The following is a 19,466-nucleotide window of genomic DNA, read 5'->3' on the forward strand; positions in this document are numbered from 1 at the left end:
CCCTCTTGTAGTGCCGAGGCAATGGCGATGTCGGGAGGGAAAGGCTGACTACCCACAAAAGATTACAACTACCACATCAGCTCTAGATCATTAAATATGGTTTTCTGTGGGCGAACAAAGGGTGACTATTGAATGGCACATGTTCTCTATCAGAAACAAAACTGGTGGTCAATCCTTTTCTGAAACAACACCCCAAATAATCAAACTGAATCTAAAGTTGACCAAAAACTGATTCATAAGCCTTTTGGTACTAATGTTGAAGAGTGGTATCTGGTAAAAAAAAGAAAAAAAGGATGGGAACCACTGGATTATAGGGAGGCATCTCATCTTGGAAACCAAGCAGAATCAGTCTGAGTTGGTAACTAGATTAAAGATTGCCAATAATTGCTGCAAGCTATATTTCAGAGGCAGGAACAGGCAAAACCACCTCTGTGTTCTCCATGGTGAAGAATCACATGAAATTCACAGGGGTTTTTTTTTAAGTTGACAGGTAGCCCACTCCAGCAAGGCCTGTTTGGTATTGGAGAAAAGGCAACTGCCAGAGGAAAGGCCTAATAGTCAAAGACTTAAACCTAAAAGCTAAGACAGAACAGGAAGAGACTATGTTTTGTTTTTAAAGAAAAATTGTTATTTTGGATTTCTGGCAATCAAGGGGAGACAAGGCCAGGAGGAAAAGGCTAGCTCTTGGCGACTACAAGCAATCCTTTGGTGAGCAAAAATACATTAATACCCCCCCCCCAAACAGGATTACAGATTCCAATAGTAGAGAAATGTTAGACTACACAACTTGAACACTTGACATAAAATCTTAATTTAAGATGGAATTTGTAGTTCTGACTGAATCATTACTATAACATTTGTACTTTAATATAACTGTATTTACGTTGTATTAGCTGCTAGAGGGGACATATCTGTATGGGTATGTATGTGTTTAGATAAGAGATGGGTGAAAGATAAGTACAGTAGACAGACAAATGATAAAAGATGATTTATAGAGAGATGGTAGTTAGAAAACGCCAGAGAAGATAAATAGACAGGGTATGATAGATAAGAGAGACAGGGAAGGAAGGAAGATAGGAAGGGAAGAAGAAGAACAACAAGAAAAATAAGAACAACAACTTTATTTTTGTACCCCGCCTCCATCTCCCCGAAAGGACTCAGGGCGGCTCACATGGGGACAAGCCTGAGGTTCAACATAGTTAAAATATGAAAACAAAATTCATAAGAACATTTCAACAATATAAAACCACCACAGAATACAATACATAGCGAACATCTAACAACTTTCGCTGGTCTGAGTAGTGCACAGGATAGGGCTGATGGCTAAAGTGCTAAATGCAGATGACAAAATTAGGACCCGGGGGTAGTGTAAGGAGAGCACTATGTCTCTAAAAGGGAACAGTGGTAATATGTAAGATCTAATTATGGATCAAATTGGGAAGATGATAGATTGATAGAGATAGGAAGACTGATAGATGGACAGATAAGACAGACGATGATAGACAGACAGATAGATAGATAGATAGATAGATAGACAGACAGACAGACAGACAGAAGAGGACCCTAGAGTGATGTGGGCCTGACAATTAAATGTTTTTCAAAATGCTTGTCTTCCAGCTGTTTGGGATTTCAGTTCCCAGAATTCCTGTCTGTTGGTTAAGATGGCAGCAGAGCCTTCTGGGAGTTGAAGTTCAAAATACCTGGAAGACCAAAGGCAGTGCGGTGCGGGAGGCACCTTCAGAGATCACTAAAAAAACCCTAAATAAAATGTTTTAAACGATTAAAAACCATCACTTTAAATAGAATAAAACCATGTAAAAAGATACCCACAAGTTTCTAAAGAATCAATAAAAGACCCCAATAAGAAGCTTCAGAGAAGACCAGTGCAATAATATTAATAATAACAATAATAATGGCTGAGAGAGCGACCAAACAATTGAAAATCACATTACTAACAATTGGAAATCATACAAAAGCATCCATAAGTTTTAAAAGGATAAATGAAAGATCCCAAGAAGCAGCTCCCTTGCTTACCTATGAAAAACATGTTGAAACAAAAAGGGCAGCAAAAGGAAAGTAGAGAGAAGCTCATCCTAATCCTGCTAATCATCATTCAAAGTTGTCCCCACATGTGACTGAGAGAGCGCACCCTTTACTTTATGAGGGTCCAATCCACGCAAACTTTGTCTCTTGTGCTAAATACGTAATATTAATTATAATGATAATAATAATAATCATACTAACAGCAATAACTAGCATTTCTTTCTGAGGCTTCAATACACATAAAGCTATTAAAACAACATCATTATTTTTAATATTAAATGCCTAATAGTAATACTCATAATAATGCAATAAAGTTGAGAGAGTAACCTCTTTCCTTTCAGAGACTTCAATATACACAAACTTCAGCAATAGTAATGACTGATATGATCAATGTATTGTCGAAGGCTTTCATGGCCGGAATCACTCAGTTCTTGTGGGTTTTTTCGGGCTATATGGCCATGTTCTAGAGGCATTTCTCCTGACGTTTCGCCTGCATCTATGGCAAGCATCCTCAGAGGTAGAGGTCTGTTGGAATTAGGACAATGGGTTTATATATCTGTGGAATGGCTGGGGTGTGGCAAGGAGCTCTTCCCTGCTGCAGTTAGGTGTGAATGTTTAGCTAATCACCTTCATTAGCATTTGAAGGCCTGCCTGAACCTGGGAAAATCTGTTGCTGGGAGGTGTTAATCTGTGCCTGGTTTCTTCCTCTCTGTTGTTTAGCTGTTATAATTTTAGAGTTCTTTAATACTGGTAGCCAGATTTTGTTCATTTTCATGGTCTCTTCCTTTCTGTTGAAATTGTCCACATGCTTGTGGATTTCAATGGCTTCTCTGTGTAGTCTGACATGGTGGTTGTTTGTGTGGTCCAGCATTTCTGTGTTCTCAAATAAAATGCTGTGTCCAGGCTGGTTCATCAGGTGCTCTGCTATGGCTGATTTCTCTGGTTGGAGTAGTCTGCAGTGCCTTTCATGTTCCTTGATTCGTGTTTGGGCAATGCTGCGTTTGGTGGTCCCTATGTAGACTTGTCCACAGCTGCATGGTATACGGTAGACTCCTGCAGAGGTGAGAGGATCCCTCTTGTCCTTTGCTGAACGTAGCATTTGTTGGATTTTCTTGGTGGGTTTGTAGATTGTTTGTATGTTGTGTTTCCTCATCAGCTTCCCTATGCGGTCAGTGGTTCCCTTGATGTATGGCAGGAACACTTTTCCTCTGGGTGGATCTTCATCTTGACTCTCGTGGCTTGTTCTTGGTCTTGCAGCTCTTCTGATGTCTGAGGTGGAGTATCCATTGGCCTGGAGAGCCCAGTTGAGGTGGTTCAGTTCATCTTGGAGGAGGTGGGGTTCGCAGATTCTTTTTGCACGGTCTGCCAAGGCTTTGATGGTGCTTCTTTTTTGACTTGGGTGATGGTTGGAGTTTTTATGTAGATATCTATCTGTGTGTGTGGGTTTTCTGTAGACGGTGTGACCCAATTGTTGATCTGGTTTGCGGATGACTAGGACATCTAGAAAAGGCAGTCTTCCTTCATTTTCTTTTTCCATGGTGAACTGGATGTTTGGGTGGATGCTGTTAAGATGGTCCAGGAACCTGTTGAATTCTTCATCTCCATGGCTCCAAATGGTGAAGGTGTCATCCACATATCTGAACCATATCGTGGGCTTTTTGGTTGCTGTTTCAAGAGCTTGTTTTTCAAAGTGTTCCATGTAGAAGTTAGCTATGACTGGGCTGAGAGGGCTCCCCATAACTACTCCATCTTTCTGTTCGTAGAATTCATTGTCCCACTGAAAGTAACTGGTGGTGAGGCAATGGTGAAACAGAGCCGTGATGTCTTCTGGGAACCTCTGGTTGATGAGTGCCATGGTGTCTGCTACCGGGACCATGGTAAATAGAGATACCACATCGAAGCTGATCAGTTTGTCGTTTGTATTTAGCTTGAGATTGCTGATTTTTTCTATGAAGTGGGCTGAATCCTTGATGTAGTGTGTAGTGAGCCCAATATGGCTTTGTAACTGTGCAGCAAGAAATTTTGCTAGGTCGTATGTGGGGGATCCAATGGCACTCACGATGGGTCTGAGTGGGGTGGAGTCCTTATGGATTTTTGGGAGTCCATAAAGCCTGGGTGGATGGGCTTCCGATTTACATAGCTGCTGTCGTATGTCAAAGTTTATTGAGGAGTTCTTAATCAGGGTGTTGGTTTTCCTGGTTATTTTGGCAGTTGGGTCTTGCTTGAGTTTTTTGTATATAGTAGGGTCCAGGAGTTTTCTGATCTTCTCCTTGTATTGCTCTGTATGCATGATGACTGTGGCAGACCTCTACCTCTGAGGATGCTTGCCATAGATGCAGGCGAAACGTCAGGAGAAATGCCTCTAGAACATGGCCATATAGCCCGAAAAAACCCACAAGAACTGATATGATCGTCATAATTCTAAAATGCCCCAAACAATAAATAATAATATCATTATGTATAATGTTATTATATTATTATAATTATCATATTATAAGATTATTATTTTAAAATGTCTATTAATAATACTCATAATAATACCATAAAGGTGAGAGAGTGACCTCTTTCCTTTCTGAGGCTTCAACACACACAAACTTCAGCAATAATAATGACTGATAGTATTGTCATGATTCTGAAATGCCCCAAACACTAAATAATAATTATATAATAATGTTATTACGTTATAATTATTATATTGTAAAATGTTTATTTTATAATAACATTATTATTTTAAATTATTAATAATACTAATAATAATGGTCCCGCCCATTGTACTACTGGCAATTGGTTTTGTCTAATATTGTTTTGACTGAGTTTTAACGTTGCTGTTTTATACTCTTATATGTTTTATTGAATTGTGCTTCTATCTGGATTGGTATATTTAAATATGTTTTTTATTTTAATTGTGCTTTTGCTTTGATGGATTGTTTTGTATTTGTGTCTGTGGGAATTTTGTCCCGTAAGTAAGCCGCCCCGAGTCCCTTCGAGGAGATGGTGGCGAAGTATAAGAATAAAGTTATTATAATAACACCATAAATAAAGCTGAGAGAGTGACCTCTTTCCTTTCTGATGTTTCAATATAATAATGGTTATTATTACAATAACATTACAATATAATAATTATAACAATATAATAACATTATTTTCTGAGGTTTCAATATACATGCACTTTAACAATAATAAGGATGACTGATATTATCGTCTTAATTCTAACATTATTTATTATTTTATTATTATTATAATTTAAAGCATTTATATTCTGCCCGACTCATGATGGCGCACAACATATATATGGCAAACATTCAATGCTGGAACATAAAATAAACTATAAATATACATAAACACTAAAATCAATTATCTCCACTTTAAAATCAATTGTTTAAAACCATCTCAGATCAGCCATACCGAATCTGGTATGCACCAAACACTAAATAATAATAATAATAAATTGTTATTAGATTATGTTATAATTATTACAGTGTAATGTTATTATAATAATAACATTGTTAATTATTATTTAGTGTTTGGGATTTTAGAATTATGACAATAATATCAGTAATTATTATTATTGCTAAGGTAGGTAAAGGTAAAGGTTTTCCCCTGACATGAAGTCCAGTCGTGTCCGACTCTGGGGTGTGGTGCTCATCTCCATTTGTAAGCCGAAGAGCCAGCGTTGTCTGTAGACACCTCCAAGGTCATGTGGCCGGCATGAGTGCATGGAGCACCGTTTTTGCTAAAATACATATATATTGAATCCTCAGAAAATAATGTGATTATATATTGTTATATTGTAATTATAATATTGTAATGTTATTGCAATAGTGACATTATTTCAAAATGACTATTAATAATACTCATAATATCATAAAGCTGGGAGAGTGACCCCTTTCCTTTCTGAGGCTTCAATATACACAAACTTCAGCAATAAAAATAATGACTGATATTATCGTCATAATTCTAAAATATCCCAAACACTAAATAATAATATTATCATTATACAGAATAATATTATTATATTAAACTATTATAATTAACATATTATAAGAATATTATTGTTTTGAAATGACTATTAATAATACTCATAATATCATAAAGCTGAGTTATCCCTTTCCTTTCTGAGGCTTCACTATACACAAACTTCAGCAATAAAAATAATGACTGATATGACCGTCATAATTCTAAAATGCCCCAAACACTAAATAATAATATTATCATCATCATATAGAATAATGTTATTATCTTATACTATTATAATTATATTATCAGATTATTATTTTAAAATAACTATTAATAAAACTGATAATATCATAAAGCTGAGAGAGTGACCACTTTCCTTTCTGAGGCTTCAATATACACACATTTCAGCAATAAAAATAATTACGGATATGACTGTCATAATTTTAAATGCCACAAACGCTAACTAATAATATTATCATTATATAGAATAATGTTATTATATTGTATCATTATAATTATTATATTATAATATTATCATCATTTTAAAATGATTATTAAATGACTATAGAATAATGTTATTATATTATATCATTATCATATTATAAGATTATTATTATTATTATTTTAAAATGACTATTAATAATACTCATAAAATCATAAAGCTGGGAGAGTGGCCCCTTTCCTTTCTGAGGCTTCAATATACACAAACTTCAGCAATAAAAATGACTGCTATAATCATCATAATTCTAAAATGTCCCAGACACAAAATAATATATTATATAATTATATTATATTATAATATGTTATTATAATGTTATAACATTATTATTATTTTAAAATGACTATTAATAATAATACTCATAATAATACTATAAAGCTGGGAGAGTGGCCCCTTTTCTTTCTGAGAAAACTTCAGCACTAAAAATGACTGCTATAATCGTCATAATTCTAAAATGCCCCACACAAAATAACATATTATATAATTAAATAATATTATAATAATATGTTATTATAATGTTATAACATTATTATTATTTTAAAATGACTATTAACAATAATACTCATAATAATATTATAAAGCTGGGAGAGTGACCCCTTTTCTTTCTGAGGCTTCAATATACACAAACTTTAGCAATAAAATAATGACTATTATCGTCATAATTCCTAAATGCCCCAAACACTAAATAATATATTATATAACTATACTAGCGGTCCCCTGCCACGCGTTGCTGTGGCCCAGTCTGCTGATCTGGAAATTAAAGTAATGAGAAAGTGTTGGTTTCTAATATATGTAATGTCTTTCTGCTTATGGGTAATCAGTATTTCTTGCTGTTTCTTTGCCAGTGTTGATGTGGAGATTGTCTGGTTTGCCCACCCTGGAACATGGAACATATAGTTGTCCTTCTTTAGGGGCCCCTTTCAAATCTATGATACTGCATCTATCATATACATATATGTGAATGGCTGGATGGCCCTTTCTTGCCCTGGTGAAGGGAGTTGGACCGGATGGCCTTAAGGCAGCATTTCTCAACCTGGGGTTTGGGACCCGGGGGGGGGGGGGGTGTCGTAAGGGGGTGTCAGAAGGATTGCAAAAGATCACCAGAAAACACAGTATTTTCTGTTGGTCATGAGGGTTCTGTGTGGGAAGTTTGCCCCAATTCTGTCGTTGGTGGGGTGGAGAATGCTCCTTGATTGCAGGTGAACTATAAATCCCAGTAAGTACAACTCCCAAATGTCAAGGACTATTTTCCCCAAACTCCATCTCATAGAATCATAGAATCAAAGAGTTGGAAGAGACCTCATGGGGGCCATCCAGTCCAACCCCCTGCCAAGAAGCAGGAATATTGCATTCAAATCACCCCTGACAGATGGCCATCCAGCCTCTGTTTAAAAGCTTCCAAAGAAGGAGCCTCCACCACACTCCGGGGCAGAGAGTTCCACTGCTGAACGGCTCTGATGAATCTGTGTTTATATTTGGGCCTATTGAGTATTCGTGCCAAGTTTGGTCCGGATCCATCATTGTTTGAGTCCACAGTGCTCTCTAGATGTAGGTGAACTACAAATCCAAAACTCAAGGTCAATGCCCACCAAACCTTTCTAGTGTTTTCTGTTGGTCAGGGGAGTTTTGTTGGCCAAGTTTGGTTCAATCCCATCGTTGGTGGAGTTCAGAATGCTCTTTGATTGTAGGTGAACTAGAAATCCCAGCAACTACAACTCCCAAATGACAAATTGGTAATTTTTTTGAGTGATGGTCACTCCTTGTGTTGTGAGGCGTTTTGTTGCAAATTTGGTGTGATTTCGTTCATTGGTGCTTTTGTTTTTAAGGTACTCATTATGCAGAGAGTATTTATATATATATATATTATATTATTATAATAACATTATTATTATTATTAAATTATTATTAATAATACTCATAATAATACTATAAAGCTGGGAGAGTGACCCCTTTCCTCTCTGAGGCTTCAATATACACACACTATAATAATAATAATAATAATAATAATAATAATGCCTAATATCACGGTCAGAATTTTAAAATGCCTCAAACACTCGATGTAATTAATATCAGATGATGAATCCATCTGCGTAAAGGCCTGTCCCCCTCAGAAGGGCGTCTTTCCGGCGTGCGCAAGGCAGGCCTGAGGGGCCGGGAAGGAGTCTTGGGCGAGGCCGAGGCCTCCCGGAAAGGAAAGGCCGATACCCAGGCCCAGAGAGGCCCCTCCGGAGCCCGGGGAAGGGAAAGGGCGAGGGGAGCGGGCCTCACCCATGTCTGCCTCCTCCGTCGCGCGGGCCGCAGCTGGGGCCGCCACCGCCTCCTCCGCTGCCGCTTCCTCCGGCGACAATATGGCGGCAGGGCCGGACCAATAGGGGCAGCCGGAACGGAAGGGGTGGGGCTTCAATAGGGAGGGGGGAAGAGGAGGGCGACGGGAAGCGGCGGGGGACAAAAAAGCCTTCGCGGTGGGACCTCCCCGGACACGCCCCTTTTTAAAGAGACAAGCGCCCCAAGAAAGTGGCCTTGGTTCTTGTGGGTTTTTTCGGCCTATATGGCCATGTTCTAGAGGCATTTCTCCTGACGTTTCGCCTGCATCTATGGCAATCATCCTCAGAGGTAGTGAGGTCTGCTGGAGCTGGGAAAAAAGGGGTTTATATATCTGTGCAGAGGCGGCCCTAGGTAATTTTCAATGGTAAGCAAACCGTATTTTGGCGCCCCTCCCCTCCCCCCAACCAATCATTGATATATATTTTCTGTTTGTCGTGGGAGTTCTGTGTGCCATATTTGGTTCAATTCCATCATTGGTGTAGTTCAGAATGCTCTTTGATTGTAGGTGAACTATACATCCCAGTAACTACACTTGCCGCACTTGCTCCCTTGCCTGGCCCGCTTTGGGTCCGGAGGCGTGCCTGAAGACCCCGACGTGTGCGCCAAAAGTCACCTCTTCTCCTGACTTTCTCCTCAGCCATTGGGACCGAGAGAGAGAGGTGGAGATGCCCACCTTTCCTGAAGGTAGGCGCAAAAACAAAGGAGGGAGCGGAGGTGGGAGATACCTCCAGCCGGAGGGGCTCTCTCTCTCTCTCTCTCTCTTGGTCCCAATGGCTGAAGAGAAAGTCAAGAGAAGAGGCGACTTTTGGTGCGCACGCTGGGGTCTTCAGACACGCCTCTGGACCGGAAGCAGACCAGGCACGGCGGCTTCGCCCCTTGGCCCACCCGTGGATTGGGGAGAGGAGAGGAGGCGGGTGGAGGGCCGGGGGATCGGGAAAGGGAGCCGGTCATGGGGAAGGGATTGAACACAGAGAACGATTGAGCGCCAGCTCTGCTTGCGCACCCAGTGGCCAGGTGGAGCAGGAACGAGAGGGGCGAGGCGAGGCTCAAGGGCCCGGCCTCTTTGGGAAGAGGATTGCCTGGCAGCGAGGCAAAAAAGCTGAGGCTCCCCCCGGATTGCTAGGGCTGTTGTGAGCTGAGGGGCGCTCCTCAAGTGGCGGTCGAGGGGAGGGCTTTGGGTATTCTATTTATTCTGTGAACTTTCAAGATGGAAACACTCAAAGCGGAATGGAAAGCAGAGTCTCCTTCTCTGGAGGTGTAGATGGACATCTGTCGGGAAGGCTTGGATTGTGCCCACCTATCTGACAAATGGTAGTCGGACTAGGTGGCCCTTGGGGTTTGTTATAAATCTAGAATCTTTTGATCCTACAGCCCTTTTTCTCCATGACCCTGCTTCTGTCTTTGGACTCTGATGACCCTCTGTTGATAGGGATCGGATTATGTTCTGCCTGGCAAAAGCAGGTTGGACTGGATGGCCCTTGGGGCCTCCTCCAACTCTAGAATTCTATGATATACCTACGATATAACTCTCTTAATCATATCTATCTACCTATCTATCTATTTCAATCATTTCTAGGGATGGATGGTCATCTGTCAGGAGGACTTGGATGGTGTCTTCCTGCCTCACAGGACAGAGTTTGACTGGATGTCCCTTGGGGTCTATTATAACTCTAGGATTTATAACCCTATTTCTCCATGAACCTGCTTCTGTCTATGGGCTTGGATGGCCCTCTGTTTGGAGGGCTTGGATTGTGTTCTCCTGCTTGACAGAAGGGGCCCTCTCTATCTCTATGATCCTACGTGCCTCAGCCCTAGGCCCCCAAGTTCAGACAAGGCCACGAATTGTGGCCCCACTCCATCCCTTTCTCACAAAGAGAGAGAAGCAAAGCAGGCCTCCAGGAACGATGGCCACCGAAACATTTTAAGGTGTCCTTTTATTAAAATGTGGGTCGCTGTTTTGTGTGGCTTCCTGCGCGGCCGCCCCTCGTCTGTCCGTCTGCGTGTTCCCAAGGGGGGGGGGGCGGCTGTTGTGGCCTTTTGTGCTGGGGGAGCCTCAGGTGGTCCGTGGCCGGTGGCTGCCTCCCATGGCAATGTAGACGTCAATGGGGACGTTGGGCAAGGTCAGGCAATGGCACCCGGGACATCTTCGCAGCTGCCTGGACCGGGAAAAAGAGAAAGAGCTCGTAATGCAGGAATACACACTAGATCCCATCAACATATACATCCCTACAGGAGCATCTACACTGTGGAATTAGTGCAGTTTGGCACCACTTTCAACTGCCATGGCTCAAGGCTATAGAACCTTGGCTTTTTAAGCCCCTTTCAAGAGGGCTAGCATCTCTCCGCACTGCAAATTCCAGAATTCCATAGCATTAGGTGTATTTATGCTATAGAATTAATATAGAATAGACTCTTAGTTCACTGGCACCATATGGAGATTGATGCCGGATAAATGTAGTTAAGAGTTGGGCCTGTTATTAAAAACAGGCCCAACTCACACCATACACTATACTGTACCTTACACTATTATTATTATTATTATTATTATTATTATTATTATTATTATTAAGAATGCTAGTTCTTCACCAAACTACAAATCCCAGCATTGCATAGCATTGACTAGATAAGGAGAGACAGGAAATATAATTATACTTATTATTATCACATTGAATAAGTACAGGGGGTAATACATTCATTATTATTATTATTATTATTATTATTATTAATGAGAAGTGGGTAATGCATTTATTATTGTTGTTATTATTATTACTTGAAACACAACAATATGAGTTCTCAGCAAACAAGATTATTCTGCTGGCTGTTGTATTGGATCACTCGTTGGACACTTCCCAAGTGTCTAGGACTATGTGATTTATCAGCGAATAATGTGTGCAGATCTCAGTAAGGTGGCCTTTTGAAGCTGGCAGATGGTAATTTTGTCAGCGCTGATTGTGTTTAAGTGCAGGCCAAGGTCTTTAGGCACTGCACCCAGTGTGCCGATCACCACTGGGACCACCTTTACTCTTTTGTGCCAGTCTTTGCAGTTCGATTTTTAAATCCTCATATCGTGTCAGCTATTCCAGTTGTTTCTCTGTAATCCTTCTGTCACCTGGGATTTTATTTTGCATTATTATTATTATTATTATTACAGTAGGCTGTCAGTGAAGGAGCCCCCGGTGGCGCAGTGGGTTAAACCGCTGATCAACTGAACTTGCTGACCGGTTGCCGATTCGGATCCGGGGAGCAGGTTGAGCTCCCGCTGTTAGCCAGGCTTCTGCCAACCTTGTGCCATCCGCCCAGACGCTATAAAAAAATAAGACTGCGACGTGCTTCTCTCTATAGCTGAGAGAACTGCAGTTGTCTATCTTGAAAACTTAAGATACTAAGCAACTGAGACCAGTATTGGTTTTAAACATCAAAAAAGAAAATTTATTTACACAAAGTCCTTGAAGACTTGGCACAGTTCATACAACTGCAAAGAAACAGTCAATAGATGAAGCTACAAAAATATTCTTTCTTTCCTATAGTTACAGAGGCAACCCTTTCTCCAGATGGCAGATAAGATTCTGGAATCTTAACACCCTAACCTAAAGCTGTTGTGGTTTAGAAAAAGGCAGGCTTTTTCCCTTTCTATAACTTAAAGTCAGTCCTGGAGACAAGGTAGTCACGACTCTCTTTCTATAACTATAACTCAATCTTCTCAACTAAGCTTATCTGTCTAAAATATCTCAACACAGCTCAATACACAATATACTATCTAAACTAACTCAGCATAGCTTAATACTTATCTTACTCAGTTTATAGTTTTTGCAATGGTTCTCCCAGAGCTAACTGCTTAGCCATCAGCACGTCTGAAATCTTTCCTCAAACTGAAAAGGCAGGGGAGAATCTAAAATGGAGATCTTTCCCTGGGAGAAAAGGCGGTCCCTAAACTCAAAGAGCTGCTCTCTAAGCCAATGGTTGCAAAGAGGCCTGTAGACTCTGATACTATTAACCTTTAGGACTCTTGCAAAGATGCAGCAGCCCTGGGAGAAAATGCAAGCGGAAGCAACCTCAAGCAACTATAAAGTAAGGCAAACCAGGCTCCTGGGAGATGGAACAAACCTAGCAGTTCAAAAACATGCAAATGTGGGTAGATCAATAGGTACCACTCTGGCAGGAAGTAAATGCACTCCATGCAGTCATGACAGCCACATGATCTTGGAGGTGTTTACGGACAACGCCAGCTCTTCAACTTATAAATGGAGATGAGCACCAACCCCCAGATTCGAACATGACTGGACTTAATGTCAGGGGAAAACCTTACCTTACCTTTGGCTCTCAGTGAACCCATCGCACTGATAGGGATTGATTGAGAGTAACTATTGTTTGAGAGTAACTATTAAAATAGGCCTAGCTCATAACATGCTGCATAATATATCATATGTTGTTCTTGTTGTTCTTGTTGTTGTTACTACAGTAGCCTCTCAGTAAACCCATGGCACTGATGGTATTGGTAGACGCAGAATAAATGTAGTTTCTACAGCTTGAGAATAACTATAAATATAGGCCTAAGTCATTTCATACTGAATAATATACTATACGTTGTTGTTGTTGTTACTACAGTAGCGTCTCAGTGAACCCATAACACCGATGGGAATTGGCAGATGCAGAAGAAAGGTAGTTTCTATTCCTTGAGAATATAGGCCTAACTCATACCATACTGCATTATATACCATACATTGTTGTTGTTGTTGTTGTTGTTGTTACTACAGTAGCCTCTCAGTGAACCCATAGCACTGATGGGGATTGGTAGACGCAGAATAAATGTAGTTTCTATAGCTTGGGAATAACTATAAATATAGGCCTAAGTCATTCCATACTGCATAATATACCATACATTGTTGTTGTTGTTGTTGTTGTTGTTACTATAGTAGCATCTCAGTGAACCCATAACACCGATGGGAACTGGCAGATGCAGAAGAAAGGTAGTTTCTATTCCTTGAGAATATAGGCCTAACTCATACCATACTGCATTATATACCATACATTGTTGTTGTTGTTGTTGTTGTTGTTGTTGTTGTTGTTGTTACTACAGTAGCCTCTCAGTGAACCCATAGCACTGATGGGGATTGGTAGACGCAGAATAAATGTAGTTTCTATAGCTTGAGAATAACTATAAATATAGGCCTAAGTCATTCCATACATATACCATACATTGTTGTTGTTGTTGCTGCTGTTGTTACTACAATATCATCTCAGTGAACCCATAACACCGATAGGAATTGGCAGATGCAGAAGAAAGGTAGTTTCTATTCCTTGAGAATATAGGTCTAACTGATACCATATTGCATAATATAACATACGTTGTTGTTGTTGTTGTTGTTGTTGTTGTTGTTACTACAGTAGCCTCTCAGTGAATCCATAGCAGATAGATGCTGAATAAATGTAGTTTCTGGTTGCTTGAGAATAACGATTAAAAATAGGCCTAACTCATACTATACGCCATACTCTACTATACCAGAAATTCTGCTGAAAATAGGGGAAAATGCAAAATCGATATGCTCATACAATTTAAGGATTATGAAGAATTAGCCTCAAAGGCTGTAATATAAAGTTATCCTTTTCACTTGACACCTAAAGTTAAATATTGGTGCTAATGGGGTTGCCGAGGGGAAGGCAGCCATAAAGGGGGTGCCATAACAAAGATATGCAGCAGGTTATCTATCTATCCGTCTATCCGTCTATCCATCTATCTTATCCATCCATCCATCCATCTCTTTCTGTATCTATCGCCATCTCTGTCTACCTATCTATCTATCTATCTTGTTGTTTATTCGTTCACTTACTTTCGACTCTTCGTGACCTCATGCACCAGCCCATGCCAGAGCTCCCTGTCGACCGTCACCACCCCCAGCACCTTCAGAGTCAAGCCAGTCACTTCAAGGATACCATCCATCCATCTTGCCCTATCCATCCAATCTTATCACTTCAATGATACCATCTATCCATCCAGCCACCCACCCAGCCATCCATCTCTTTATTTATCTCTTTGTCTATCTATCTATCTCTCTATTCCTCTCTCTTTCTATCTCTTTATCTATCCCTTTGTCTACATCTCTCTCTCTATCGTTTGTCTCACCTGCTTCCAGGGCGCTCAGGTGCCACTGGCTCCTGTGTTTCGGGTGCCGTCGCCAGGCTGGGAGAGTCTCCTGCCTCTATGGGAAATCTCCGACCTTGTGGGGTCTCTTGGGAGCTCATGACCAAGAGCCCCAGATCTGTCTGCGGAAGCAGGAAAGGGTCAGGGAGGTTGGGGTCTTCCTCCAATCCCAAAAAGTGCCCCATAGGAAGAGGAGAACTGTTCAGGAAGAGCTATGGGGAGACAGCCAGACCCCACTCGGAGACAATGAAGCTGTACCCAGTACCCTTTCAGGATCTCCTTTCCCCTCATAAGATCATTTCAAGCTGGTAAAGGACTATTTGAAATGATGTGTTTTGGACCAGTTCATATCATCCTCTGCCAGTGGGTTAAACCCTTGTGCTGGCAGGATTGCTGACTGGCAGGTCAGTGGTTTGAATTTGGGGAGAGTGGGTTGAGCTCCCTCTGTCAGCTCTAGCTTCCCATGCGGGGACATGAGAGAAACTTCCCACAAGGATGGTAAAAACATCAAAACATCCAGGCGTCCCTTGGGCAACGTCCTTGCATATGGCCAATTTGCTCACACCAGAAGTGACTGGCAGTTTCTGATACGAAAACAATCCCCTGCCAACCTAAGCCATGGCGGCTGGGGATTTGGGGATGTGACATCCTTATTTATGTCGTGTCAAAAGCATTGCATAAATTAGTATAAAACTGATAAAAATAGAAGGAATGCAGGCGGCCAAATATCTTTTGACCAAAAACGGGCAACAGTACTGTCTGTAGCCTCCAACAATTCTTCCTCTGTACATGAGGCAGGGTATAGTGGACAAGCATACAGATGCGGAGTTGCTTGTTCTGCTCCACAGTCACACAAGGTGTGGGATTCTTTTAGGTCAGTGGTTCTCAACATTCCTAATGCCATGACCCCTTAATACAGTCCCTCATGTTGTGGTGACCCCCAACCATAACATTGTTATTGTTGTTACTTCATAACAGTCATTTCACTACTGTTATAAATCATAATGTAAATATCAATTATGTAAGATGTATTTTCATTCACTGGACTAAACTGGGCACAAATACCCAATGCACCCACATGTAAATGCTAGTGGGGTTGGGGGAGGACTGATTTTGTAATTTGGGAGTTGTAGTTGCTGGGAGTTATAGTTCACCTATAATCAAAGAGCATTCTGAACTCCACCAGCAATGTATTTGAACCTAATTTGCCACACAGAACTCCCATGACCAACGGAAAATACTGGAAGGGTTTGATGGGCATTGACCTTGAGTTTGGGAGTTGTAGTTCACCTCTATCCAGAGAGCACTGTGGACTCACACAATGGTGGATCTGGACCAAACTTGGCACAAATACTCACTATGTGCCAATGTGAACACTGGTGGAGTCTGGGGGAAATAGACTTTGACTTTTGGGTGTTGTAGTTGCTGAGATTTATAGTTCACTACAATCAAAGAATATTCTGAACTCCACCAACAATTGAATTGGCTCAAACTTCCCACATGAAATCCCCATGACCATCAGAAAATACTGTTTTCTGATGTTCTTTGGTGACCCCTCTGACACCCCTTCGCGACCCCCTCAGGGGTCCTGACCCCCAGGTTGAGAAACACTGTTTTAGGTAGTGCCGTTTTGCCAGGTTGTCTTTTGATCTGCCCACTCCACTTCTGTTAATTAATGTCTATTAATGTCTATTCATATAGAAGGTTTGTCACTTGCTAAGGAAGAACTATTGGCCAAAATGTCTGAGGACATTTCGTGTGACATCTTATGTATACAGGAAACACACAGAGACATCAGAATGCAATTGGCAGTGGAACAACTTCACAGACAATATGGTAGTGCCATTTTTGTACGATCTAGTGTAGCAATCTCTGCAACCTCTCTCACAGAAGTGAACAACATTGAAATCCTATCTGTGGAACACAATAGCTGCCGTATATCATCACTCTATAAACCACCTGGGGATGATTTCTATCTGACGTCCTAAAAGGCTAGAGAAGTGTGGAGATTTATTTTATTAATTTACAGTATTTATATTCTGCCCTTCTCACCCCGCAAGGGACTCAAGGTGGATTACAATGTACATATACATGGCAAACATTCAATGCCATAGACACACAACATATATAGACAGACACACAGAGGCTATTTAACATTCCAGCTTTTGATGAGGGTATTCTGGCCACCAGGGGAGCTGTAGCTTCACCGTCCATTTGTGACACTGATGAAGTACTTCCTCATTCTTTGCATGCTTGCTGGAGATTTTTATGGCGTCGTAAATTAGTTAAATTAGCCTCCCCGCATATGCGGTACTTAAATTTCCTATTTATTTATTTACAACATGTATATGCCACCCTTCTCACCCCGAAGGGGGCTCAGAGTGGCTTATAAGTAAAAAGTAAATACAATATATTATTATCATAGCACAATATTAATATTATATATTACATTGTACTATAACATTATATTGTAATATTATTAGTAATATTACATTTAATATAAAATATATAATTATAATATCATTTTATTAGTAGTAGTATATTGTATTACATTATAATATTATCAGTATTATATGTATATACAATATATTATATTATACTAGCCGTCCCCTGCCACGTGTTGCTGTGACCCACATGGGGGTTCTGTGTGGGAGGTTTGGCCCGCTTCTATTGTTGGTGGGATTCAGAATGCTCTGTGATTGTAGGCGAACTATAAATCCCAACTACAACTCCCAAATGTCAAGATTCTGTTTTCCCCAAACTCCACCAATGTTTACATTTGGGCATATTGAGTATTTGTGTAGAGTTTAGCCCAGATCCATCATTGTTTGAGTCCACAGTGCTCTCTGGATGTAGGTGAACTACAACTCCAAAACCAAAGGACACTGCCCACCCAACCCTTCCAGTATTTTCTGTTGGTCATGGGAGAACTGTGTACCAAGTTTGGTTCAATTCCATCATTGGTGGGGTACAGAATGCTCTTTGATTGTAGGTGAACTATAATTCCCAGCAACTACAACTCCCAAATGACAAAATCTTTTTTGAGTGAAGATCATACATTGGGTTGTTAGGTGTCTTGTGTCCAAATTTGGAGTCAATTCGTCTAGTGGTTTTTGAGTTCTGTTAATCCCACAAACGAACATAACATTTTTATTTATATAGATTATATTATATTATATTATATTATATTATATTATAAGCACAGTGCAGGAGACAAGATGGAACAGTCTTCCTGGCCTCTCTCTTCACTCTGATCTCAGAGCAGCGGTTGGTGCTGGGGGGGGGAGGGGGGCTCCCAACTGATGACACTGGAGGCAAAATGGAACTGCCCTCCTGGCCCCTCATGACAGATGCAACTGTCTTTCGGGCTGCAAAGGTCGACAGCAAGCTACATGAATTGGTCGGAAGCTCACTCTGACCTGGGCTGGTTTCGAACTCATGACCTTTCGGTCAGTAGTGATCTTTGGTCAGTAGTGATCTTAATGCAGCTGACTCCCAGATTGGTGCCTCCCATGTGAGTGGGCAATGAACAACCCCCTTTGGGGCATATTCTGGCTTCAACGTACCCTTCAAAGGTTCTGGATGCCATCTGACAAGTACGATCTTAGAGAGTCCAGCTGAAGCTAGCCCAAACTATCCCACTGATACAGAAAAATGCTCACACAACCAATTGTGGAAGAAGTTTTTTTTCCAATTAAGAAGAAAAAAAAATATTCCTCCTAAATATTGGGAAGAACACCTTGTCTAAGAGGAACTAGTCCAAAGGGTTGTGGGCTCTCTCTTTTGGGAGATCTTCCAATTGAGGTTGAATTGGCATCTCCCAGTAGAGTTGGACTTGATGGGTCTCCCAGCTGTGAGGTTTAGGGTTCTCCTACTCCCCCCTAACCCCTTTCCTTCTCTCGCCCCCTCCATCTGCCTGTCCTTACCTCTCAAAGGCAGAGGAATGCTCCCTGAAGTCAACCAGCCAGCCTGCTGTGCCGTCTTGCAAAGGGCAAGAGGCTGGGATGGAGCCCAGAGAGAGGCAGGTGACCTCCCAGGGGCATTGTGACCCGGGCAGCGCATGGCGCTCGCATCACAAGCCTCCCTGTCCTTCTCTTGGCTGGGAAGACTACGCTTTCTACATGGAGTTGCCTCTGAAGACTGCCCGGAAGCTTCAACTAGTCCAATGAGCGGCAGCCAGATTACTAACAGGAGCGGGGTACAGGGAGCATATTACTCCTCTGCTGCGTCAGCTCCGCTGGCTGCCAATTAGCTTCCGAGCACAATTCAAAGTACTGGTGTTGACCTATAAATCCCTAAACGACCACAGCCCAGTTTACCTGTCCGAACGGATTCTCCCCTATGAACCATCAAGGTTGTTAAGATCTTCTGGAGGGGCCCTGCTCTCGGTCCCACCTCCTTCTAGTGGGGACGAGGGACAGGGCCTTCTCGGTGTTGGCCCCTCGGCTCTGGAACTCACGTTGGAGATTAGATCTGCCCCTTCCCTCCTGATTTTCAGAAAGC

The 19,466-nt window shown here is 41.3% G+C and overlaps 2 protein-coding genes across 2 annotated transcripts in view; both read right to left on the reverse strand.

The window, feature by feature from the left end:
• The window catches only part of KPNA6 (karyopherin subunit alpha 6), a 32,656-nt gene extending 23,780 nt beyond the window's left edge, over positions 1 to 8,876 (reverse strand). The window contains exon 1 of the mRNA XM_060784127.2: positions 8,768 to 8,876. Coding sequence (XP_060640110.1) covers positions 8,768 to 8,771 — 4 coding nt within the window. The 5' untranslated portion in view covers positions 8,772 to 8,876. The remainder of the gene's footprint in view (positions 1 to 8,767) is intronic.
• A 1,952-nt stretch (positions 8,877 to 10,828) lies between these two features.
• FAM229A (family with sequence similarity 229 member A) lies at positions 10,829 to 18,989 on the reverse strand. Its single transcript, XM_067473318.1, has 3 exons — positions 18,890 to 18,989; positions 14,946 to 15,085; positions 10,829 to 10,980 (listed from the first exon to the last, which is right to left on the reverse strand). Exons 2-3 carry the CDS (start codon positions 15,062 to 15,064, stop codon positions 10,878 to 10,880), a joined length of 222 nt encoding a protein of 73 aa, XP_067329419.1. The 5' UTR covers positions 15,065 to 15,085; positions 18,890 to 18,989; the 3' UTR covers positions 10,829 to 10,877.
• Positions 18,990 to 19,466: the final 477 nt, after the last annotated feature.

The sequence above is a fragment of the Anolis sagrei genome, chromosome X (assembly GCF_037176765.1).
Source record: "Anolis sagrei isolate rAnoSag1 chromosome X, rAnoSag1.mat, whole genome shotgun sequence".
NCBI classification, from domain to species: Eukaryota; Metazoa; Chordata; class Lepidosauria; order Squamata; family Dactyloidae; genus Anolis; species Anolis sagrei.

What these genes read in the sequence shown, in the direction of transcription:
- FAM229A (XM_067473318.1), bottom strand. Translation starts at nt 15,064, where the DNA reads ATGAGCTCCCAAGAGACCCCACAAGGTCGGAGATTTCCCATAGAGGCA. An exon ending in CCTGAGCGCCCTGGAAGCAG is followed by an intron (nt 10,981 to 14,945) that starts GTGAGACAAACG and finishes TTCCCGGTCCAG; the next exon opens with GCAGCTGCGAAGATGTCCCG.